At 32.5% G+C, this 26,970-nt stretch overlaps 1 protein-coding gene across 10 annotated transcripts in view; it reads right to left on the bottom strand.

The window, feature by feature from the left end:
- CSNK1G3 (casein kinase 1 gamma 3) overlaps positions 1 to 26,970 on the bottom strand; it is a 74,445-nt gene that overhangs the window by 24,215 nt on the left and 23,260 nt on the right. For 5 of the 10 annotated variants that reach the window (XM_090276633.1, XM_090276634.1, XM_090276628.1 and 2 more), the window contains exons 4-9: positions 16,121 to 16,269; positions 14,350 to 14,584; positions 3,915 to 4,000; positions 3,710 to 3,794; positions 1,756 to 1,904; positions 415 to 510 (exon numbers count right to left, since the gene is read on the bottom strand). In XM_090276633.1, coding sequence (XP_090132759.1) covers positions 415 to 510; positions 1,756 to 1,904; positions 3,710 to 3,794; positions 3,915 to 4,000; positions 14,350 to 14,584; positions 16,121 to 16,269 — 800 coding nt within the window. The remainder of the gene's footprint in view (positions 1 to 414; positions 511 to 1,755; positions 1,905 to 3,709; positions 3,795 to 3,914; positions 4,001 to 14,349; positions 14,585 to 16,120; positions 16,270 to 26,970) is intronic. The other 5 variants (XM_090276624.1, XM_090276629.1, XM_090276627.1 and 2 more) reach the window with 1 other exon arrangement.

Below are 26,970 nucleotides of genomic sequence, written 5' to 3'. Positions count from 1 at the left end.
CTTTGCAATACCAGAAACTCAGTAAATAATGTATTAAACTAGACTACAGCTAGAAAGAGCAACTGCTATTACAGTTCATTCCAACAGGATATTCAGATACTTCAATTCTAATAGAATGTCAAATGTGCTCAAAATTATACTAATTTATACCACTAAGTTATAAATTTATGATTAAACTAATTAGTGAACATTAGGGGAAACACATATATTCAATTAATTCTTAGCATGTGTATACATAATCTGTTTTATCTATTGAGAGAAAAATATGCATTTCATGCTTTTAATATGTACATAGATGCAAATACACACATAAAAAGCAGTCATCTGGGCATCACAAAACACCAAATACATTTATAAACTGTCAGATGGTAATACAGAAGCAAACTAAGACATTTATCTAAAAAGGCAGCAAACCTGGTTTTTAGATTGTTGCATCTTATCTCTGTGTTGATGTGCTTCTCTGTTTGATGATAGAGCAGGATCTTGCTGAACTGCCCCTACTGGAGTGGGCTACAATACAGTAACAATTAGCATCAAAACAATCTATCTCAGAAATCTTATTTAATATCATTTAGCTGCTTAAAGGAATCAAGAAAAAAATAAAAGACTAGAATAAAGTAAGGCCTTAAGAAAAGACACCATTCTCAAAGTATGAAAGCTGACAAGCTAGAGCAAAGGGAATATAGCTAGCTACTCTTTAAACTGTTTTCAAAATAGTTAAATGTTTTATCAAGTATTTACTTTTATATCAATAAACACCTAATGCTGTCATGACTTTTAAGTTACTTTTTCATATCAAAAAAATGAAAATGGATCTACTCACGTTTCTTATTTTCAAAGCTAATGTATAACAATAAATTATTTTAAAAATTAATGGAACATTTTTTAAAATAAGCTAATAAAATTGCTGCTATCACTCAGAAGTGACACAAATGTTTTAAATTTTCAAATATAATTCAAAATATAATTACTTTAATCAAAGTTTATTTAAATTTGCATCACAGATACCATATTTATTCAAATCACTTTAGATTTATGAAAAATATAGATTAAATGCTTTAAGTCAATTGCAAACATATTTGAATCTGAGGGTTCAGTGGTTCTAAACATGGATAAAAACTTGCTAACAGTGAGCCACAGTTAAGGAAAGTGTTGCATGACATTCTTATTTAAAAAAAGACTAATGAGAATGTTTGATCTTTTAGAAGTTATCTATTCAAAGAAAAAATATAATGGCGCATCTATTTAAGTGATGAGTGCCAATCCTGCTGTTATAATAAAGATAATTTTTTAAGTTATGAAAACTCAGGTACAGTTTTAAAAACCTAAACATACTCCAAGTATCAATTTATTCCAAGAGATAACTTAAAACTGCTAGAATAATTAAAATATATCTTTAAATTACAAATGTTTTGAAAGATGGCTAAAGTAAACATGAATCAAAACTAGCTGTTCTTTTAAAGTAATCACTAGAATATTATACCAAAAAAGAAAGGTATAATCAACATTAAGAATCAAATCAGGAATGAAAAGTTCAAAATAACTTATCACTCTAAAAAGCAGAGTCCAAATGTAGGGTTTTTACAAAATTCAAAGAATATTCGTGTATTATGTTAGCTGTAATATCCCTAAAAAAGGAAATTAAGGGAACTCCTTTTGAAAACATATTTGTTCTCAACTATTTTCATTTGAAGAATCTAAACTGTGGAAAAGAAACATGATGAAACATTTTATTATATATCATAGAGTACTCACCAACTGTTTACCAATCCAGTCATATTCATAATCAAACATATATCCTTTTCGATCAAACAAGTCAGTAAAAAGCTTTCTTAGGTAGTCATAGTCCGGTTTTTCAAAAAAATCTAGCCTTCTTACATAACGAAGATATGTTGCCATTTCTTCTAGAAAGGAAATAAAAATTATCTGACTATACTTTTCTACAGACTCATTAATAATAAAATTACTTAAATGTCTAAAAGCACATAATATAAAACAGAAAAAAGAAAAATATTATTATTTAAAATTCTATAAATGTAATTAAAATGAATTTTTTTAAAGGAAGGTAGGAATAAAAATAGGAACAAAATGGAAATGAAAAGTTTAATTTAAAAGACAATTATTTTTGCTTCATTTCAGTAAGAAAGGCTAAAGTTTTTATTTTACAATTTTTTAATAAAAACTTTGGCAAGTATTAGAGGTTGAATTAACAACTTAATGCATGGTTATTTATTTAATCACAGAGCACCATACTCAGTTGATAAATTTTTAAAATTATTTAAATACTGGTGGGAACTTATTTATATGTGAAAGCATACCACTAGCTTGCTAGATTCTTACACATTCAGTGACAAACTAACTGACCAATAGAGGGTTCAAATTCCTAGTTGTGACTATGTGCAGCATTCGAACCAACTGCCCTAGAAAAATAAATCTAAAACAGATCTCAGACGTATAACATAGAAGCTCAGTTTAATCTTTTAATTCCTGGTCAAATAATTAAAAATCATGCATGCCATTAAAATTTTCAAATGCATTATATATTTTAAAAAGCCATACTTTCCAGAACGAAAAAGCCATAAAAATCAATAGGCAAAATGGTGTGCAAAACAGTGTTTCACTAAAAGAGCACAAAAAAATACCAATATAGGAAGAAATGGTGGGGTACACCTAGCTACTTTTCTGAGCCAATTAATTCATGGTAGCCAATTAGAACAGGATCATGCACAGCCCAAAGGGCAGTGAAAAGAGGCACACAGTGACCGTCCTCACGTAGTGAATCTCACTATTCCACTTTCTAGCTAATTATCTGGTTAATTTACTTAGGCACCACCATTTTTCCTGCAGAAATTTGTATAGGCTTCGTAACATACAATCTGCCTACTCCTAAACTGCTAGTTCTAAACTAAGGAAGAAAAACATAATTAAAATTTGCTGACAATGAATAATACAGCAAACCTGAGAAAGAGCTACCAGAGATTATACTGCCAATATTATTATAATAGTAATGCCAGTATTATACAGGAAAACCTGTGACTATCAAAGTGAGATATAAATTCAATCTTCTGTCTTCAAGTTTGGTTCTCTTTTTACTCAATGTTATTACACAAGTCACAGCAGTTTTTTAATATATCAGCAACACATCATTCTTATTTTTTATTCTTATTTCTTAATTGATTTAGAAATCTTAAGTAAATTTCTGTTGGTTTAATATGAGTTGCCAAAAATCTACATGAAAACAAAACTATTTTCATAAAGTTGTCAAGATAAAATTAGCCTAAAGGTAAATAAGGGTAGTGATATTTTACCATACTTTGAAAACTAGACTAAATCATGTATCTCATACCTACTTTGAGTCTGACAATGAGATTCAAATAACTAACATTATACACCAAAACTTTACAGTTGGTATTTTTAGAAAATATTTTAACTTATTAAAAGTACATCATTAAAGAAAATATCACTTTAGCTAATATTTGTCAACATCACCAAAAAATAGGATTTTATTCTATTAATACCATCTTAACAAAGCAAATATACAAATTGCCCCTGTGGTCGGTCTGTGCATCAAATGCTAACAATCATTTAAGTCATATTTTGAGCTCAACTTTTTAAAAACATGAAAAAAGTATTTATAGACTGAAGCACTGATTAGCATTTCCGGTCTTCTGTGTATGAGTGTATGTGTCAATGTGGCATTATTCATTACCTGGAAAATTTTCACATAACACTTCTATTGGTGTAGCTCGTTTTGTATCTCCAATTTTCTGATACCTCTCTTTTAATGTGTCAGCCTAAAATAGGGAGAAAAAAAAAGTGAGAAAGTGGTAATTTTAAAATTAAATACTTGGAAGAGAGAATCTTAATACATTAACAATCTATGAAATTCAATAAGGAAATAAAAAAAAAATTACCTTTAAACCTTGCCAAGGGAGACTGCCTCTAAGAAAATACATGAACATATGACCTAAAGCTTCTAAGTCATCTCTTCTACTTTGTTCTGAAATATAAGAAAAACAAAATTTCACTTTCCTCTCCAAGAATGCAAAAATAGAGAACTGATTCTTTTATTATTTATCATTAGTTCAATATATAAATACAAAAATACAGATCTAGTGCTGTAAGCAACAAGATCATGTCTAATTGAACAATAATGTTTCTACATTAAAATTATCATACATCTTCAAAATATGCCACTGTCTCTTGAGATGCTATTGAGAATTTCTTTCTCTCCTTAGATATTTATTCACAGAAACATAAGGCAAGGGGGTAACAGTTCTATGGTCAAATAGAGCCACTGTGCACTATAGCCCCATCTTAAAGATTTAGAACACAGCTCTGACCATCCTGGCTCAGCTGGTTGAGTATTGTCCCACAAAGCAAAAGGCCACCAGTTCAATTCCTGGTCAGGGCACATGCCAGGGTTGTGGGCTTGGACCCCAGTTGGGGCCTGTGTGAGAGGCAATGGATCGATGTTTCTCTCACATCAATGTTTCTCTCTTTCTCCTTCCCTCCACCTCTTTCTAAAAATAAATTAATAAAATCTTTAAAGATGCAGAATATAACATATTAAGATTCTTTAAAAAAAATACTAGTTTTTCCCTAAAAGGTTAAAACCCCAACATTAACCCTAAATGTTAAACCCTAAAGATGTTTAACTTCATTTAACCCTGCATTTCCTAAACTTATATGAGCACAAAATTGCCATCCCACAAACTCTTCATTAATTTTAAACACAATTAGTATTTTACATAATATACTTTTTAAAAAACACTTATGTTTGACACATACCAACATTAATAACCCCTCCCAAAATATTCTGCTAGAACAAATTGTTGTTTTCAAGCTATTATTGTTTTAGTAACAAAAGGATGTACTGTATAGTACATAACTGTACATTAATGAAAGGATGTTCCTGTGTAAGATGTTTTATACAAATGAATAATCATACTATCCAAGCAGTACTAAGTGCTCTTGAAAAAGCAAACTTCAAAGCATGGGCCTGAACTAGGATTAAAGCTTCAGAAAATGTTTTAATTTTTACTATGTAAACTCATAACATTCTATAATTGTCTTCTGTAACACGTGCTACAGTTTTAAAATGTTTGTGTTATCATATAATCAATATCTATATTCCCACCAAATAGCAGGTCACAGAGGCCAGAGGTCTCTTTGGCTCATTATCCTCAGGACCTAGTATAATGGCTGCCACAGAGCAGGTGCTCGGCATTATACTATTTAAACACATAAAGATTATTTGGAAATATTTAATAACAGATGTATGTCCTTTTTCTATAAGCATAGGAAAATATCTAAAAGAACAGGGATCAAACAGTAATCAAGGGTATGAGATTGGAGGACTAGACAGAACATTTAAATTTCTCATTTCTTATACTCAAAAAAAATGTGGTATAATAGGAATTTGTTTCTTCTATATAACAATGTCAGCATACAACATTGAAAACAGCAAACTTTTAAAATAAGTAAAATACACTTAAAGTTCCCTTTAAAGCCATTAATGAAAGTGGGATGTGAATAACATTTAAAAAGTCAGTAATGCTTTTTATTACTAGAATTATATTTTATGAGATCCTGGGAATATTAAGAAGAAAAGTCATGCAAAAAAAAAATTATTTCGTAAGTCCTGCTGAGACTCTGAATAAACCCCCAAATCTTTTAAAAACCTCAAAAAAGCAGGTCTAAATGCCAGAGATTGATACTTTGGGTATGACATTGGGTAGAAGAATGTACACTTTAAAAAGTTTAGCAGATAATTCTGAAGTAGAGTCCAATTTTATATGCACTAAAAAAGAAACTTCTTTCATTTGAGTATAATTAACATAAAATAAAATACACCCATTCTAAGGTACACTTTGATGAACTTTTACAACACACAAACCTAAGTACCACCACAATCAAGCAATATTTCCAACGCTCCCAAAGGTCCCCTTATGCCTCTTGTCTTTTATTCTCCCACTCCCCTGGCCTCAAACCACTTATCTGCTTTTGTCACTCTATATAAAATTTCATTTTTTTAATAGAGTATCACATGCATGGAATCATACAGTATGGACTCTTGTGTCTGTATCTTTTTGCTCAGCATAATGTGTTCCAAGACTCATCCATGCTGTTGCATGTACATATTGATAATCCTTCATTACTTTTTACAAATAAATAGTATACCAAAATATATTCATCTGTTCACTTATTGAAGGACCTTTTTGTGTAACTTCCAGTTTGGGGCTATTGTGAATAAAACTGTTATGAATATTCTTGTACCAATCTTTGTGTGAACATATATTTTCATTTCTCTCGGGTAAATATCTAGGAGTAGATTATTGTGTCACATGGGAAGTGTAGGTTTATCTTTATAAGAAGTTTGTACACTGTTCTCCCAAGGGTTTATGACATTTTATATTTCCATCAGCAAAGTATGAGAGTCCCAGTTGCTCCAGAGCTGTCCAACATTTAGTACAGTCCGTCTTTTAAATTTTGGCCTTGCTAATGGCCAGGAAGTGTTAGCTCATTGTGATTAATTTCAATTTTACTAGCAATTAATATTTTTGAACATCATTTCATGTGTTACTGGTCATTCATACATCTTTTTGTCAAATGTCTCTTCAAATATTAAGTTCTACTCTTTGTATTTTATAAAGCTGTAAGAATTGTTTGTATATTCAGATATAAATTTTACAAATACTTTCTCCCATCCTGATAAATTAAGCTTTGTCAAAATGTAAACTTCTGTTCTTTGAAAGAAGTCCAAGTTATCAGGGCTTTTGGTTCTTTTTAAAATCTTATTATTAATGCCTTTTTTGTCCAATCTAGAAAATCTTTGACTACCCTATGGTCACAACATTTTTTTCTCTCACTTTTTCTTCAAGAAATTGTATAGTTTTGATTCGTATATTAAATCTATGACTCATTTGCAGTTTTTTTTTTTCCATTTAATTTTGGTGTGGGGTAAGAATTTAAATTGATTTTTTCAACATTAATATCTAGTTATTCTCACATAGTTTCTTTACAAGACTATCCTTTCGTACCTTGAATTACTTTTGTGTCATTCTCAAAAATTAATTGAGCATCTATGTTTGAGTATAACAAAAGTAAGCCAAATTGAAGTTTAAGACCAAACATATTAAGATATGCATGGTATTGGCAAAAGAATGAATAGATCAATGAACAGAATAGATAACCTAGAAATAAGTCCATATGAAAATATAATCAGTTGATGCAGGACAAAGGAACAAAGGCAATACAATTAAGCAAATAGAAGTATTTTCAACAAATGGTACTCTTATCATACAATCCAGCATTAAGATCCTTGGTATTTACCCTAAAGAGTAGGAAACCTGCTCACAGATGGTTATAGCAGCGTTAGTCTTAACTGCCAAAACTTGGAAACAATGAAGATGTCCTTCGGTAGGTGGATAATTAATCTACAGTACTTCCAGACAGTGGAATATTATTCAGCACTAAAAAGAAATGAGCTCTTAAGCCATGAAAAAACATAGAGGAATCTTAAATGCATATTACTGCATGAACTAAGCCAGTATGAAAGGCTGCATACTGTATGATTCCAACTATGTGGCATCTAGAAAAGGAAAAACTATGGAAACAGTAAAAAGACCAGTGGTTACCAGGGCCTAGAGGGAGACAGGGTGAATTAGATGGAGCTTAGAGGAAGTGAAACTATTCTGCATGATACTATATTGGTGATACAAGTAATTATAAATTTGACTAAAACCACAAAATATACAACACCAACAGTGAACCCTAAAGTAAACTAGGTAACAATGACATGTCAATGTTTGTATATCAATTATAACAAACATACCTTTCTGATGGGGAATGTAGAAAATGTGTGGGTGGGGACATGGGGTATAAAAAAAAAATCTCTGTATCTTCCATCTAATTTTGCTGTGAATGTGAAACTGCTCTAAAAGATAATGTCTATTTTAAAAAATAAACTACTATTTAAGAACAGGAACAGAATCATAGATATAGCAATCATATGGAAGGTTATCAGCAGGAATGGGGAAGGAGAGAATGGGGGAAAAGTTACAGGGATAAGAAGTGTAATTGGAAGGTACAAAACAGATGGGGGAATGTTAAGAATATTAAAGAAAATGGAGAAGCCAAAGAACTTATATGCATGACCCATGGACATGAACTAAGGGGGGGGGGGCGTTGCCAGGCAGAGGGGGGCAAAGGGGAGAAAATGGGACAACTGTAATAGCATAATCAATAAAATATACTTTAAAAAATAAAAAAAAATACTATTTAAATGCATTTTCTCTATACATTCTAGTATTCTCCAACTGACTTGGAAGGTATTATATAAAATAGTAATCATACAAAAATTATGACCCCAAACATCAAGGAAATATCAATTATGCTAGTTATACTTTGTTTAAGAAAGCAAGTAATGGTGCAATACACTTTTAAACTGTTAAAATGTAAAGACATGTCTTTAAGCTGTTAAAAGGCTATTTGGGAGGCTTAAAGAGCAGGCCTCAGAAATTTGGACAATTAACCTAGAAATTCTATAAATCCACCACAAAATAATAGCACAGAAAGAAAACATTTTTATAACAGCATGATTCCTTTTCTCCTATTCAGAGTTACCCCCTTAGAGCCTTGAAATATCATTCTTCTATGGAACACAGATTTTTTTTTTTAGCACAAAGCAACTGGCAATCTATTCCTCAAATCCTAGTCTCTTTATTCATGAATACTCAGTAGCAATTAAAAAAAAAAAAGACAATGTATTTCAAGAGTACTTATTACAGAGAAATACATAGCAATTACTTAATTTCAAATGAGCTTCAACAAGAGACGATACCTTGTAGAACGGAGAAAAAATGATCCAAAGGAATATTGTAAAATAAGGTTCAAAGCAGTTGACAAAAAAAATCTTTTAAAGAGTGTAAAAAGAAGACACTTGAGGGACACAACTGAGAGAAAATTAAACATGACAACATTAAAGAAAGTTTCCATTAAAGCAGACCAAGGAAATCTACATTTGTCAAACATCACTTTATCAAGATTTCATCTTGAACAGTGACTTAAGCAGGTATGAAAAAGATGCACAAGTGAATCACTGTATCTGCCTTCTGAACATAAATCGTCTAGTTAAGATCAATAACTTTATATACCACAGACATAAAGATGTTAAATTTCATAATGTGATTTTACACTATTATTCCCTATTATTATATTAGGAACAACTTCTTTTTTAACATCAGTGTCAGTCTCTACACACACACACACACACACACACACACACGCAAAAAAAAAGAAACAAAAAGACTTAAAAACCTGTACAAAGTTTGCTCAACCAAATTCTCTATTTTAAAAAGCTCACGGTGAGTAGAAGTCCTTGAATATATGGAATGAATGAATGAGTAAAAAAGCTTTGAAAGTAATCACCAATGTCCAGGGCAAGTAGGGAAGGAAGAATATACGTGTATGTACAAATGACAGTTACCACTAAGGGGTCATGTTTTCACTGCTCCTTTCTCTTTTTTATCTACTCCTGATTCCTAAAAAATCCAAGTGCTCTAAACTCAAATCACCACTAAATATGCCATGTTTACAGCTGTCTCAAACTTATAGAATGCTTTAACTCTTCAGCACTCAAACTTGCATTACTTTACCTTATTCTTAATTTTTTAAGTATTAGAACTCATGTAATCTGGCAAACATTTTTCCCTATAATATTATCCATCTACTCCCAAGTTCTACATCAATACTGGGAGGCAGGGCTTTTGTTGTATAAATGGGAGAAAGTAAGGATTAAAGCTTTTGTTCTTTGCCAATACATGCCAAAGAATTTTTTTGTTTTCTTCCTCAATGAGAAGTAAAAGGAGATTTATGTCACAGTTAAATGCCATTTCCCAAGCTCTGAAGGCTTTTCCTAACAAAGACAAATAGATCACACTCACTTTTCCATTACTACAAATGAAATGCTGTTATATTTACCACTGTTGTGATAAAGAACACTAGACCATAAAAAAGTTGTGACTTCATGTTTCACACTAAAATGGTGGTGAACCTCTGTTGTTATAAAACAGTCTGTTAACAACTTCCATGAAATGAAAATTTCTTACAGACACTGTTCATGTAAATAAAGATGTGCCTGGTTTTAATAGAAGACACAATCTTGAAAGTTGTATATTTACCCAATCATATTTTAAATCTATCAGGAAACTGTGCTACTAAAAGGCACTCCCTCCAAATACTAACTGAACACAACTTGTGCTTTATAATTTTAGATGTTTGAAGCTTACTCTTCTTAAAGAAAGGCAAATTTACGTTTTTTAGGTATTTTCAGACATCTGAAAAGAAAAATACCATGAGCCTATTATGAGGCAAGCTGTCAAGGAAGATGCCAAGTGCTATTTAGTTCTTAATGAGAGGCAGAAGCAGGGACATTAGTATATAGCCTACAAGTCTGGGGAGAACAGTTAGACTTGAAGCTAAGACCAGGAGTTAGAGGTTGGATTAGATGACTTCTAAGGTCCTGTACAAATCATGATCATACATTGCAAAGTATCATACATTTGAGCAGTGATTATGGATAAATAATGACTGGTTTATGTTCCTGTCTGTTTTCCCTTATGAATGAGATGTCAAAGATAAAATCTAAAATCAGAAATTTTCCCTGACTGGTGTGGCTCTGTGGATTGAATGCCAGCCTGTGAACCAACGGGTCAAGAGTTCAATTCCCAGTCAGGGCACATGCCTGGGTTGCAGGCCAAGTCCCCAGTTGGGAGCGTGCAAGAGGCAACCACACATTAATGTTTCTCTCCCTTCCTTACCTCTCTCTAAAATTAAATAAATAAAATCTTTTAAAAAATCAAACAAACCAGAAACTTAAGTTCAACATCCTTTGATATGAAAACTGACCATGCTTAAGACTTAATAATAAAATATCATAAACACAACCTAGAACCAAATGTTTTTAGAAAGTCACAAAAGTAATTCAATGCAAAAAGTATGATATCATAAAAAGAGCCTCAATCCATACCTATCTCACTCCATATGAAAAATTAATTCTAGAAAGTTAAAACAAAAAAGGTCTTCATCACATGGGAGGAGGGGAGATTTCTTAGGGTTCAAAATGTAGTAATCATAAATGAAAATATGATTAAGTTAGACTTCATAAATATTTACAACTTTTGCTCATCAATTGCTATCATTAAGAACATGACTAGGAAAGCCACAGAGTATAATAAAATATTCCCAGAGCATATATTTGGCAAAGGACTTGTATCCAGAATATATTAAAAATTCTTACAAATCAATAATAAAATGAAGCTACAGAAATGAGCAATGTAAATTCATAAAATAACTAAAAATCATTAACCACAGAGAAATAAAGTATCACTATGTGTATATTAGAACAGCTAAAATGAAAATGACAACATCAAATTTTGTCAAGGATGTGAAACAAATAGAACTCTCATTCATTGCCGGTGAAATAGAAAATGGTATAATGCTTTAGGGAACTGAATGGCAGTTTCCTATTAAGTTATACAATATCTACAATATGACCCAACAATTCCAATCTTAGGTATTTACCCAAAAGAAACTAAAACATGTGCCCACTAAAAGATTTACAAGAAAGCCATGGCAGTTTTATTGATAACAGTAAAAAAACTGTTAATAATCAACATGCCCATCAACACTAGAATGGACAAATAATTTGTGAAATATTTATGTAATGGAATAATAACAGCTTTAAAAAGGAACAAAGTCCTAATACTTGAAATAACATAAATAAATCTCATACATATTATACTAAGCAAAAGAAGTCAGATGATTTCATTTGTATGAAGTAACAGAACCAGCAAAACTAATCTATGGTGATGGAAACAAAAATTAGATCAATAGTTGCTTTTGGAAAAGAAGGGGTTAAACTGAGAAATAGCTATAAGAAAATCTAAGAGATGAGGACCATATTCTAAATCTCGATAGGGTTGTGGGTAACACAAATGTGTACATCTGTCAATACATCTGTCAATTTCCACATATTATATTTACAAATGTATATTTTACTCAATGTAAATATTACTTCAATTTTAAAGAACTCCTCAATTAAAATAATAATTACAAATATTGCAAATCTAATAAGCTTGCTTTACAAAATGTTATCAGTTATCAATTCTGAAACTACTTTCTTAGTATCCTAGGCTTCTAAAAACAAGTAAATAGAGTAGTGGCAGCCAGATTTCTCAGTGTTGGGAAAGTAAAATATAAATACAAAAAAGGAAATGGAATTATAAATATAGAAAAGAGGAGATATTACTTTGTGGTGTTACAATGAAATTAGAAGTATCAGTATAAACACATGGTTTTTAACAGACACATATCAATACATATATGCATACACATATGTAGGTATGTCTGTTTATGTAAATACACATATACTACGAGGTCTGTCCAGAAGGTATCAGCCATGTAATATGAAAAATAGAGACATTTATTGAAGAAGATACAGGAAACATTGTACATAGGACAACGACACCTCAGTGCCCTTCAAAGTAGGCACCTTGGGATCTCACACAGTTCTCTGAATAGTCATCAGCTGCCCTGTCGTATTTTCCTGAATCTCAATGGCAGTCTGAAATCTCTTCCCTTTCACAGGTGATTTTAGTCTGGGGAAAAGCCAGAAGCCACAGGACACCAGATCTGGGCTGAGTCACCTGGGTGATTTGATGTTTCACCAAAAAACCTCTGCATGACATGTGATGCACGATTAGGTGCGTTGTCATGATGAAGCCGCCAATAATCACCAGTTGCATGTAGCTGCAACCTTCTAAATCATCCGAATGGATTCTGTGGAGGAATGTTCAGGCTTAACTCAAAATTTGATGCAAATTCGTTGCTCCATTGATTAGTCATTGTTTATGCATGGGCATTCCAGTCCACTTTCCTTGTTTGCCAGGTCACATTGATGTAACTGTAGTGTAAATTGTTCTCATTATATTAACAATTGCTGGATTTAAATTTCTTTAAATTTATTGATTTTAGAGAGAGAGAGAGAATGTGGAAGAGATGGAGGGAGGAAAAGAGAAAGAAAGAGAGAGATTTGTTGTTCCACTTATTTACTCATTCATTGGTTGATTCTTGTATGTGCCCTGATCAGGGATTGAGCCTGATCAGTTGTCTACTTTGAAGGGGACCAAGGCATCATTGTCCTCTGTACAATGTATCTTGTATTTTCTTCAATAAATGTCTCTATTTTTCATATTACATGGCTGGATACTTATATTCAATGGGTAAGAATCCATGAGTCCATACTAATATAAGTCAATAAATGGAGGAAGGGAAAGCTTTTGCTTACATGAGAGTATCAACTAACTACATAATGGACAGAGTTAGAAAATCATCAATGGATGTTAACTCTATTGGGTAAAAATTTGACATGGAACAACATCCTTATATAAGCTCAAATATCTACTAACAAACCACTTTTTAATTACAAAGGGGAAAATAAGATACTTTTCAGTGGAGAAATTTAGCAGAAACTACCCTAAGCAAATGATCAAAGCTACTTGGAACCAAGTGACATCATGTACCTCCTGACTTGATGCATTGAGGGACACATCACTTCTATGATATTTGTGCTAAAAATTCATACCTAAATATAATCATGAAGAACTATCAGACAGACCTAAATTGAAAGCATTCTACAAAATAGTCTGTACTCCACAAAAATATTAAGGTCATGAACCATAAAGAAAGGGGAGAAAATGTTTCAGAAAAAAAGAAACTAAAGACATAAGACAAATAAATAAAATGTGTGGTTCTGGACCAGGAAATATCATTAAAAAGCTGTAAGAAACCCTGTGTGGTTGATATTATTGTATCCTTTTTACAAATAAGGAAACCAAAGTTCTATAACTAGTACATAGCAAACAGTACCACTGAGGTATGTACTCTTAGCATTAAATGTATTAAGCAGTTTGCTATCTCTCTGGCTAACTGTATCAAAGAACTACAGTCTCAATCAAAAATCTTTGCACACACTAAATTCAATTAGAATTAAGTATTCTCTCATATCCTTTACCAGAAATAATCAAATGCATCACCCTAACTGTATCAAAGTTAAACATCTTGAGTTATATTTTAAAAAGATATAGTGAATGCAAGGATATGTCATTCATTTACTCTAATCCAACTTATTTTTAAAATGTTTTATTAAATATAAATTCTACATAGATGTGATAAATATAAATTATAATAGAAGCAATTGTAACCTAACAAGAACTGAACCATAATAACAAATAAAAACTCACATTGTTAGCATAATTAATGAATTTGAACAAAAGATACACATACCTTTTCCTAAATGTGTATTTATGCTCATATATCTAGCTGTTCCCGTAAGGCTCTTGTGTTCTCTGTATGGTATGTGTTTCTTTGTTTCTGGATCAATATATTCCTTTGCCAAACCAAAGTCTATAATATGAATAACTTGCTGGGTTTTATTTCCTGGTCGTCCTATTAAGAAGTTCTCAGGTTTTACATCTCTGTATATCAAGTTCTTTGAATGAACATATTCCATGCGAGAAATCTTGATTTAAAAAAAAGGAGATAAATTTTATTTTAGGCTTTGCCTAGCATACAAAAAGCATGATAGAGGCAAATACAACTTTTACAATAAAAAAAAAGAACATAAAGAAAAAATATCAGAAATTGTTTCAACCCTTTAAAAGTAACATCAGTCTATAGTTTCTCAAATATGTATCTGATTATGGTTTAAAATATTTGCTTTTACTATTATGGTCACTTATACATGACAGTGTTTTAATTTTATGAATTCCTTTCATATCAGTAAGCTGAATCAACCAACACTTTCAGGTGATGCTACATTATAAAGTCTAAAGCTTTATCAATACTAAATCTTGGATTCAAAAATATAAACAGACACATTCACAAAGTTGTAATTTATTTATCCTCATCAGTTTTATAATCAAGCAATCTTTACTTTTATATTTTAAAAACTTATGAGTCTAAACTGTTAAAATAAAAACAATTAACAGAGCACCCTTTGGTATACCTTTTTTGTTTTGTAACTCGTTTTCTTTACTTTTCTCCTTAGGTATGAAACATTTTTAAATATCCTGAAACTATAAAATTTTCAAATATAACTCTAATGATGCAGTATATTTTTATTATTTTATACGTTCTCCAATAATGTTCACTGTACAAACTGTCATAAAATAGAACAAGAAAATTAAAACTGCATCATTTAGTGATAACCATGGTTGACAATGCAATGGAAACACAGAGTCACTCAGATCATTTTAGTTTTTTAACTAGTTTTGGATCATATACAATATACCTATACTTCTAATTAAAGATACGTCATGAGCATTTTTCAGATCATGAAACTTTCCTTTAATATATACTTTGTGTTAAAAATATGTATTTCTTTAAATTTTACTATTTTATGGCTATTAACTTATTCAACTGTCTTGTTATTTCTGTACATTTGGGTTGTTTTCCACTTTATAATAAATATTCTTACACAGAAAGCTTTAAATACATCTGAATACTTCCACAGAATAAATTTATGGAATTGGAATTAATAAGTCAATTGATGAAAACAATTTTAAGGTTTCTGCAGCATACTTCTATTGGCATTTATTTCAGAACTGCCTTAAAATCATCCTCTAAGTTGTTTCTCATAGGTTCCCTGAAATTTACATAATTTAGAAGCCTCTCTCATTAGTTTGTTTCCTCTTTTTCTTAGCCATTAGAATTTATTACCAAGATTTAGAACCCATGTGTCTGACTGAGGGTTCTCTTTTATCAAGTATTCATCTTCAAAATGAAAACTGCTAGAAACAAGTTAATTCTCAAACTGTGCTAGCATTCTGATCTGAAACCAATAGGATGTTAATTCTTTCATATAAATAAAATACACCTGATTCAGTTATTTTAAGTTATATGCATTATAAAAAAGCAATATGAAAAGCAGAAACATGTTTATTAAGTTGAATGTTCTGCAAGATAATGTAACAAAACTTGAAACTTTTAATAAAAATATGTGACCAAAGAATCACACAACTATTGAAACAACTTCAAAACACCCTGCTTTACTTACCAGTTGGATAGCTATCATAAGAACTGTTTTAAGAGAAAATGTTCGGTCACACAAATCAAACAAATCTTCTAAACTAGGTCCCAGCAGTTCCAGCACCATAGCATTGTATTTACCACAAGGGCCAAAATAGTAAACTTGAGGTATACCATCTGGGGGAAAAGAAGAAAGCATTTTAATAATTTCCTCATCTTCAATATCAAACTTTTGTTCCTAGAAAATTCAATGAACAATTTTTTTTAATTGTGTAGTTTCAAGAATTGCAGCAGCAGTTTTCCATTTCCCATACATATAATAAACTTTTCCAGACCCAGGCTTCTCCTCCTGAACAGTGTAGCCTGCTGACACCTCTATTGTGGCTGCACAATTGAACTATATTATAAACAGTGCTTCATTGTTGGGTTCTCATCACAGACAGGACCTGGGCATTTTAGTCTTATATTTCCATGGCCTAGAGAAATGCTTGGCACATAGGAAAGATCTGATTTTTACTGAACAAAAGAGTCACTGTTCTCTTTAATAACCCTATGGTAGGCATAATGCTATGATCAGCTTCCAAGATTCCCATCCTCTGGTATATACATCCCATAAAATCTCCTCCTTCTAAGTGTGAGCAAAATCCCCATATTTCACTTGTGATTAGTTTATGTTACATGGCAAAGGTGATAGAATACCTCTATCAGTGGACTTTAAATTAATCAAAACAGAGAGTATTCTAGTTGGCCTGATCTCAACAGGTAAGGCCTTTGAAAACAAGGTCTAGAAGTCAGAGGCATTCAGATTCAAAGCAGCAGAGAAGTTTTCCTGTTGTCCTTAAAGAAGCAAACTGCCATGCTGTGGAGAAAGCCACATGCCAAGGAGTGGTGGGCAGGCTCTAGGAACTGAAGAATTTGGTGCCACAGTCATGAAGAACTGAATTCTGGGAATAACCAGTGAGCTTGGAAGAGGACTGTGCCTCAATTAAGATTGCAGTCTGTGCATCCACCTTGATTTCAGCCTGGCAAGACCCTCAATACAGGACCCTACTAACCTGGACTCCTGAGCCATGGAAATTGGGAGATAATAAATTCTCCTGTTCTATGCCACTAATTATTAAAAAATTCATTACTCAACAATACAAAAAATCAAATTCCAAATATAAAGTCGAAATGAACAGAAAGAATCTGTATTTTATTTTCAGAACTAAGAGACTCCCAATAAACAATCATAAATAGGTGATCAATTAATCTTAACATCACATTTATCTATTTATTCATCACGAGGAAATGAACTTCCATCTTAAATTTGTTTCATTAACGAGTGGTTTGTTTTGTTTTGTTTTTTAAAGATTTTATTTATTTATTTTTAAGAGAGGGGAGTGGGGGGAGAAAGAGGGAAACATCAATATGTGAGAGATACATCAATGGGGGGCCTTTCACGGGCCCCCCAACTGGGGACCTGGCTCACAACTCAGGCATGTGCCCTGACTGGGAATCGAACCTGAGACCCTTTGGTTCCCAGTCAGGCACTCAATCCACTGAGCCATAACAGCCAGGGCGGTTTGTTTGTTTTTAGAAAGGAAAAGAATTCTTTCAAATAAAACCTTCCCATTTTTAAAAAATAAAGTTTGGGAAACAAGCTTGTTCTTGTTGTTTATCATTTTGAATATTATTTATTGCAGGGGGAGAACAGAAAACATTAAACTAGAAGCAAAGACAACTAGGTTCTTAGTTTGTCCTAATAGTAACCATTTAACCTCTCAAGTAGGCTTGCATTAGCTTATCTATCGTCGGCAGCCGTCCGTCTCGAGAGACGATGGTGTAGCTTCTTAAGAGTCTATCTGCACCGCCGAGAATGGCTGTGCAGTCCGACTCGGGAGTGACACGGTATCTGTCTCCTCCCGTGTTGAATCGACATCTTACGATGACGCTGAAGTGTCCTCTCCAGTGAAGCTGAAGCTACAGAGCCTGGGCAGGGTGATATGGAGGGTCTGCTGTTGCCCATGCAGCAGACCCCCCCTCTCTTCGCAGCTGAAGGGTCCAAGGGAAAGACGGAGTCGATACAGCTTGGCTTCAGGTGCGCCGCAGGAGTTGCCGGTGTTGACTACAACGTCGAACCGCCTTAGGGACTCCGGCTCCGGATTTTCTGTCGGGGTTTACTCCCTTAGCCTTTCCCCTGAAGAGGTATGCCGCAAGGCAGCAGAGGTTTTTTGGAGTCAGAGTTTTCCTTCTCTGATGTGCCCTGACTGGAAGATCGAACCAGCGACACTTAGCTCGCAGGCCGACGCTCAATCCACTGAGCCAAACCAGCCAGGGCTATAGCTTATCTATAGTAGTATTAGTTTGGGTAAGACCAGTTTTTCTCAAATCTGAGTATGAGTGAGGTAGCAGAGCATCTGAAGATAAGGTGGTAAGATAATATAATCATGGTAGGGGGTGAGGGGAGGGGGACAAGTTCAAATTGCATACATGGCCTCCTCCCCAGAAAAAGACTGTCATGTAACTCCCTGTGTATATGTGTCAAAACCCCCATATCTCTCTCTCTCTTTCCCCCCGCCTCTCTCTCTCTCTCTCTCTCTCTCTCTCTCTCTCTCTCACACACACACACACACACACACACACACACACTTACCCTTGCCACTGGGAAGCACTATCTTAGCGTGAGCACTCAGTGTGCACCACTCTTACTAAGGCTACTCTGATCAGATGTGTGTCAGATCTACCCCTCACATGTATAAAAGTCGATGAGAGGCTCACTAAAGTTTACTCCAACTTTGAAATACTGTTTTTACTAAGCTATATATATTAAGATCCGAGAGCAGTAATTAAAACTCATCAATAGTCCTCAGCTACTAAGCTTTAAAAATTATTTCTACAACAACTTTTTCCCCTCTATACCATGGAGTTTTTAATGTTAAGCTCTTATTTTGGTGATCTCTAATAACTCATTTCCACCCTTCAGTTTGTTGCTTCTGATCTGGATACAAGGAAACCAGATCATCAAGCTTGCTAGAACTATATATAGAGTGTAAAAATAAATGTTCTGAAGTGCTTCAATGGGAAGATTGTCAGAGCTTTTCTTCCTTCTGAGTCACCACCTATATTTCTAATAGTTGAAGTTATTGTGAAATGATGACTGAGTAAGGTAACAATATATTTTGGTTTATTAAATGACTGATTTTTTTCATATGTCTTCAAAGGTTTTCAGAAATGGAAAACCACTTAAGAAATTTCAGTGTGTTAATTAATTTAATGAATGCTTTTTGACCTTCCACTATATCTTTTCAGGACTGGATTGGACATTATAGATTAAGTGTGAACAAGATGCCAAGATAAAGAATGATTTAACCCAGGAATGAAAGTTTAAGTTACCATTCAGAAATTCACCAATGTAATTCACTGTAAGAATAGAATAAATGTTAAAAAACATAAAATCATCTTAACAGACGCTGAAAAGCATCTATTATGGCTCTCAGCAAATTTAGAACAAAAGGTATCTTCCTCAACTTGGTAAAGGTCATCTAAGAAAAACTCACAGCTAACATCATACCTGAAGGTGAAAACCTGAATGCTTCCCATTTATGACTAGGACAAGAGAAGGATGTCCTCTTTCACCTCTTCTATTACAATGCAATAAAGTAAAAATAAGTAAATAAATAAAAGAAAAAGTAAAATACATTCTCAAAAATGAACAAAGAGTCTGTTAATTTAAAAAAACTTTCTTTTTCTTATTTGCTACTAGCAATAAAATTCAAGCTTTGAAGTAAAAATTAGAATTTTGCAAAATTTATATGTGCCAGGATGGACTTGACAGCTTCCCAATACTTAAAAACAAAACTTTTCTGATGAAATTGGGATTACATTAGCTATTACGATTTAATTTTGGGTATGAAATGTGTATCTGTATTTGAAATATCTTCCTAACTTAGTGAACCAGTATTTCCCAGTCACCAATGCATTTACTTACAAAACCATACACAAATTTCATATATCAAAGTATGATGATTTTATTGCAAGAGAGACCAGGGAGTTGTTGGGGTTTTTTTAATATGGTTTCTAACTCTACATTGCAACTGACCTTTAAGAAACAACCACCTGTCAAGTATTGATGTAGTATCAAAAGAATATTCATTATTTAAAAGGTAATTTATTAGTCAAGGTTTACAAAATTGTGAATTAAAACCTTGTTGGTGAGAATATGAACTGGTACATTTTTGGAGGAAAATTGTTCTATTCTTTTCAAAAGAAGCAAAAGTATGCATACAGTGATGTTGAAGCTATACTACCTGTAACAGTAAAAGACAACAGGGAACCTTCTAAACACCCATCAACCCTGGACTAATTAAGCAAATTACATCAGAGCCATTTTGGAAGCACAGGTGATTTCTGCTTTCTTTTGTATTTTTTAAACTTTTCAAATTTTTTATGAAAAACACATGCCATTTTTGCAATCAGGAGTTAAGTGCACATTTTAAAAATTCTTCTGGGACCACAAAGAAAAACTTGAATTAGAAAATGATTTTAGACCACATTATTTTAATCCATGTATTAACTGTAACTGAGCTGGTATCTCTCAAACATTCTTTCTAATCTTCAAAGTTATATAGCCTTACCTCTACTCTTAACTATTAACTTCACTTTGCAGTTCCTAGAAACAAAGCAAAGTGTACTATTCAGACTCTATAATGTAAGTTTGGGTTCCTCTCCCTTCCCACCATACCTCCTACCTCCCTAACGGAAGGAATAAAGAGATCCATTTAAAGGCTCAGATTTTCTCTGCCTCACTCAGTCTGGGCTCTTCTAAGGTTACATTTCAAAAATTTTCTACTCTAGTTCTGCCATCCAAGTTATCAAACTTTCATTTTTATCCAACCTTCAAACTGTACCTATTAAGCATGACCCAAATTCATAATTATTCACACAGAATTTCTCACAGCCAAGGAAAAATATGTATAAGTAAATCTGCTCTGCTATTCTTCATGTAGGCCAACTCATTGTTGGGAGGAGAATGTGTACCTAACATGTATATTCAATCAAGCGATATACATACTATACCTTTGGGTTTCTAAAAAAACACCATGAAATAAAATCAGTAAAGCAACAAAAAGGAACTATTTCAATCTTCTCCAAAATTTCCTTTCTTTAAAAGTTTCAAAGTGTCTTAAAATTATGTATCTCTACATTATCCAAAATGACTAAATTTCATAAAAGGCATTTACTCACATTTCAGTGAGTAAATTAAACAGACATTTAGTCTCTAATATGACTAAAAATACCTCAGCTTTATCATGCAACATAATTTTACCTTAAAATATGACTTATTACAAATCTTTGGTGAAAAAAAAAGATGATCTAACTATGAATGAATCCTTGAGATACATACTGTGTTGTGAGTCAGTAAAGAAAGAAACTTCCTAGATAACTATTAATAATGTATTTCAACACAACTTTTAGGTTATTGAAATATAGAATCAAAAGTTGTAACTTTTTAAAATCAAGAATGTAAAGCAAATACTGTAAAACCCAAACTAGAATTTCATATGCAAGGACAAGTCTGGGTAGTCTTCTAACACTGAGCAAATTAAATTGTTAAGACTTAGGAAAGTTTGCAACTAACAAACAGGGGCTAGGTAGCATGCTAAGCAAAAACAAAGCAAAACCACAGCGATTTAAATATGGTGGTCAAGACCACAAGGAAGGGTATTTTTGGAAGCAAGAGAAGATGGGCAGAAAGGGTCACAAAGAGAAAGGCTCAGAAAGAAGGCTTAGAAGGAAGAGAAATGAAGGTGTTAAGTTACTAGCTACACCCCTTGATCAAAGTATTAGGCTACTGAATTGCACGGATGCAATCAAACTCCAGTGAATTTTCAACTATGAACGTTTTACTCCACCCAGTTCCTACTGCTGAAATTATTTTTCAAGTCACTCTAAAAAGCCACTCCTGATTCATCAAAGCTCTGATAATTTCCAACATCGGTATTTTTCAGGGATGCTTATTAACATCCCTAATTTTCTTTCTTACTTATTGATTTTCAGAGACAGTAAAAGAGGGAGAGGAAGAGAAACAGATGTGAGACAGAAACATCAACTGGTTGACTATTGTACACACTCCAGCCAGGAACTGAACTCACAGTCCAGGCATGTGCCCTACCAGGGAATCGAACCCCTGACCTTTCATTCTACAGGATAATGTTTCAACCATCTAAGCCACACCAGGCAGGGCATAGCATCCCTAATTTTCAGGACAAGTATATTTTTTCCCCAGGCAAAGCTGAAGGACGGGCAAGAATACAAAATTCACATATTACTGCAAAATACAATCTTACACTTATTCTACCTAAATTAATTTTATTAAACAATTCATTGTATCTTTCAGCATTGCATTTAAGTGACCAAACAACATTAGTTAATTTAAGTTGCAAAACAACATTGTTAGGTCTAATGTTCTTTAAGAGTGCTTAGTACTTTGTGCCAGGTATTGATGTGCTTCAGTTCCTTAAAAGTAGGCAAGAGCTAAGCACATCTTTAAAGAAATATCATGTTTCTTTCCATTTTCATGTTAAGTAGCATTCTGTATGCAGATTAGAACAAAGGAATTAATATTGGTGTTAGGAAATTTAAATTTTACAGATCTAGGTAAGAAAACCTAAATTCTGATTACAAATAGAAAGTGCAGCATTATCACATACACTATGTTCTTTTCTAAGGCAGTTTTACTTTAAGGCATTCTTAACCTTTAGCACAAATGCTTATTATACTCCTAGCTCAACAGTTCTCAACATCTGGTCAGAAGATACTTGGGGCCAGGGGTAGACAGGCCATGAGACCCTTTCAGGAGGTCAGTAACATCAAATTATTTTTATAATAACACCAAAATGATATTTACCTTTTTTACTCTGTTCTTACACAAGTGAACAGTCAAGTTTTCCAGAGGCTACATGATGTAATTTGGCAATGGACTGGATGCAGAAGATATGAGAATCTAGCTGTTTTCTATTAAGCCAGACATTAAAAAGATGACCGAAATATGTAAAACAATGCCACTTTTCTCACATTTTTTTTTTATTTGGAATACATGGTTAGTTGTGATTTTAAAATATTATTATTGTTAGCTTTAAATAAATATAGCAATATTTCTATGTTTCTATTTTAATTTCTCAAATGATAACTATCAACAGCTATAACCTACAACAAAATAGTTCTCTGGGATCCTTAGAAAGGTTTAAGAGTACAAAAGGAACCTGAACCCAAAAATCTGAGAATGTTGTCCTAGCTGAATAGTGAATGAGCTCTGATATGAACAAACAGGTAAAATGAGTTCTAGACTTGGTAACAGTTATTCCACTTAAATATGACAGCACTCACGTTTAGTGGTAAAATTCTACCAATTAACCCCAAACAAAAAGAATAAAGCCACCCCACTGTAAAAAGCAGCAAAAGTTCTTTCTGTAACAATCCTATTTATAAATTTAGAAATTATTCTGAATTTTAAAGAACATTAAAAGAAATCACAAGTAGTTATTCTCCATTACAATGAATATTCAATGAGTATCATGTGAATATTATATTATTCATTATTCAGTTATCCCCTTTGGGCCTAAATAATTAAGAAAACAATGATTCTATCATTTTTAGCATTAAGTTTCAAGCTTACAAACTTTTTCTTCTCCCAATGTGCTACTTTACATTTAAATTTTTAAAAATGAAATATAAAATCAACATATGGTTTTTCATGGAGTTTTGCTTTCTATCTTTTTACTATTAAATAGGAAATTACAAAAGTGATGCAGTATTTTTAGAAAATTAAATCCTTCATCTCTATTTAGTTGTATCTTATTCAAAAAGTAAGGATTCTTTTGGTTTAAGATTCTTAAATGATTAATTAACCAATAAAAATACTATAATTACCACATAACACACAACTATCCGAATACCCCATATAAACAAAATGAATTTATTTCACACCATGGCATTCCTTAAATGTACACATTCTCCATAAATTAAAACTTTAATAGAAACTTCATACACTTTGATCTACTAGTACCAGTGCACATATAAATTAATACAAGCTCAGCAATGCATAACTCACAGAAATTCTCATACAGAGGAGTCCTCTATAAAGAATTAAGTACTACATATACTTAAGATGTTTCCTAGAAGTAATTAAGCTAAGACAGAAAAGGGGACTCTAAAAGTCTGCTACCTAAATCTGGGCTGAGGTTAAGTCTACATTAACCACCTAACAACAGAGCATTCTTCATTATTTTTGTTGATACCAAAATATAGCAGGTAATATTCTAATTAGTTTATTCACTTAACTCATGATTTTTACAATATTTTCTTACAGTTTTCTCAAATATGCACTTCTACATAAAAAGAGAATTTCTTAAATTTGGTAAGACATGATCAGAGAAAAATCTAATCTGGCAACTCAGTGAATAAAAGGAATTTTAGATATCACTGAATGTGTACACCCATGTTTAAAAAACTAAAACTATTACATACAACTTTTCCCAACAGTGAATAGTATGATAAAATTTCTATCCACTATGGAATTATCAACACTCATTTAGCTAACAGACAGAGCTAAATAATACTGAAAAGAACGTGAAAATAAAGGCATCTATAAACCAGAGCAAAACACACAGGGAACACATAAATCCTGAATTTTTAACAAACCACAAACCAAGACAGCAGAGGAATCAGTATAAGGAAGGAAGAGAAGCTCTTTTAACAGCTCTTAGAAGGCATAATTTTAGAAACAGCCACTGCTGTTATTATCAAATTACATATTATTTAGAACATCACAGTTCAGGGAACATAGATAGTCAAGCCACTTATTTGAGAAACAATGCTTTCTTATATGCATGGTCTCAAGCAATATATTTAATATCACTTCTATAGCTACAGATTTGCCATGAACAATAATTTATGACACAAAAGATTATTTTATTTCCTTTGATAAGTAATAATTTATTATACAAAAATGTTATTTTATTTTATGTGATAATGATGTCAGCTTGATAAAGAAATTCTAAGAAATAATTGCAAAGTTCTCCTCAGTATCACCTACTTAAAACCATATGTCAAGGAAATGATTTAACATAAAGAAGCATTACTCAGAATCACAGATCCTCAAAGAAAATTTCCCTGTAAATTTCAAAATATGTTCCAAGCATTTTCATAAAGTATCAACAATTCAACTAAATTTTTAAGTTAAACAAAAAACTGAATTAATTCTGATAAATAAAGCCTATCCTACACTGAAAAGTTATTATTTTTAGATTACTGAACTGTACAGTTCAGTTAATTAACCATCTGCATATCGCTTGCTTTACCATTTTCATTAATTTAAAAAATATTACTTGGAGGTAGAAGAGTGTAAGAGAGATATATGGTATTGAAAAAATACAATAAAAAATAAACTAAATATATATAACTGATTTTTTCCTTCTATGTCTAGATCTCTAAAATGAGAAATTAAATTTACCTAGTCATGGGATAATAAAAATAAAATTAATTAAATAATTTTTTTGAAATTATATGACTGTCAGACATAAACTCAAAATTCAGAAATAACAATTTTGTAAAATATTACAATACCAAACTTTAAAAATACAATGGCAGAAATTAAAAAGCTTTAGGAAATTTTGAAGACAAACATAAGCAAATAATGATGTATTATGATCTGACAAAAAGGATATATGAAAATAATTTCAGATCAAAGAAGCTTTTCTAGAGAGAAAGAGGTGTCAGGAAATGCATTGCAAACGAGGTGACATTTAGCTGCGGCCTGAAGAAAGAAATTCATTGAGAAAGAAAGACCGTCCAAAAAAAAAGAATACACCCATAAAAATAAGAAGATCTATTTGAGGAATAGTAAGTTTAATGCAACTAAAAGATGAGTCAGTAAAGAAAGAAAGAAATTTGGACTTTATGCTAAAGATGACCCTCTAATGAGGAAGCGAAGGTAAGGGAAAGGTGACATGCACAAAAGAAGACCCAATTCAAAGAAGAGGCAAGAAGACTGAGAGAAGAGACAGAACTGACAGAATTTTCTCACTATCCCAAAAGGCCAAAATCAAAGGTGATTAACATTTTCATCTTTAAGGGGTGTGCCACTAATGGAATGAGAAAACATCTTTTGGAAGAAAGAAAAATTATTGGAAAAGTAAGGGGAAAAGAAGATAGGGAGCATAATTCTATTAGAATTTGATTCCAGTAGGGATTATACATGTTTAACTAGATTTTAAGAATGTAGACAAGAGGTAAGGATCGGACATTGTCTTTATATAGATTGTAATTTCATCCTTTCCTCCTTCCCTCCTGGTACAAAATATCCAGGATCATAAAGATGAAAGCCACATACTAAAAATAGGAGCAGGAAGCTAGAGCATGCCTGATTCCTTACTTTTGAGCAGCTAGCTCAATCTTACATTGTCCACCTCGGAGCTCCTTGTTTATTTTTCCTCACATAACATCCCTTTACTTGTTTAAGCTCTTACTGTCATGACTTTTGTTACTGACAGTCAAACTCATCCCTACCTAATGCAGTGGTCCTCATAGTTCTGCCTGCTCCTCTTCTCGTCATTCTCTGTATTTCCCCTGGGAAATCTCATCTCTCTCTCTCTTTTTTTTTTTTTCCTTTGCTTGAAAAACCACCTATGTGCTGATGACTCCCAAATCTAAATTTTCATTTAACTCAATAAATAGAGTGGATGCGACAAAACAAGACTATTCAATACATTAAATATCTGCTATCACAGAAAGTGGTAATGGTATAAAACAATAGTCCAATCCTACAGAAAGCTAAGAGCCAGACCCTCATATTCACACTGCAGTAAAGTTGTACAATCCTACTGTAGGTATATAACA

This window comes from Furipterus horrens, unplaced genomic scaffold (assembly GCF_987537825.1).
Source record: "Furipterus horrens unplaced genomic scaffold, mFurHor1.1.pri manual_scaffold_5, whole genome shotgun sequence".
Classification (NCBI taxonomy): domain Eukaryota; kingdom Metazoa; phylum Chordata; class Mammalia; order Chiroptera; family Furipteridae; genus Furipterus; species Furipterus horrens.
The sequence above is the reverse complement of the archived record's forward strand: the minus strand, read 5'-3'. Positions and strand labels throughout refer to the sequence as shown.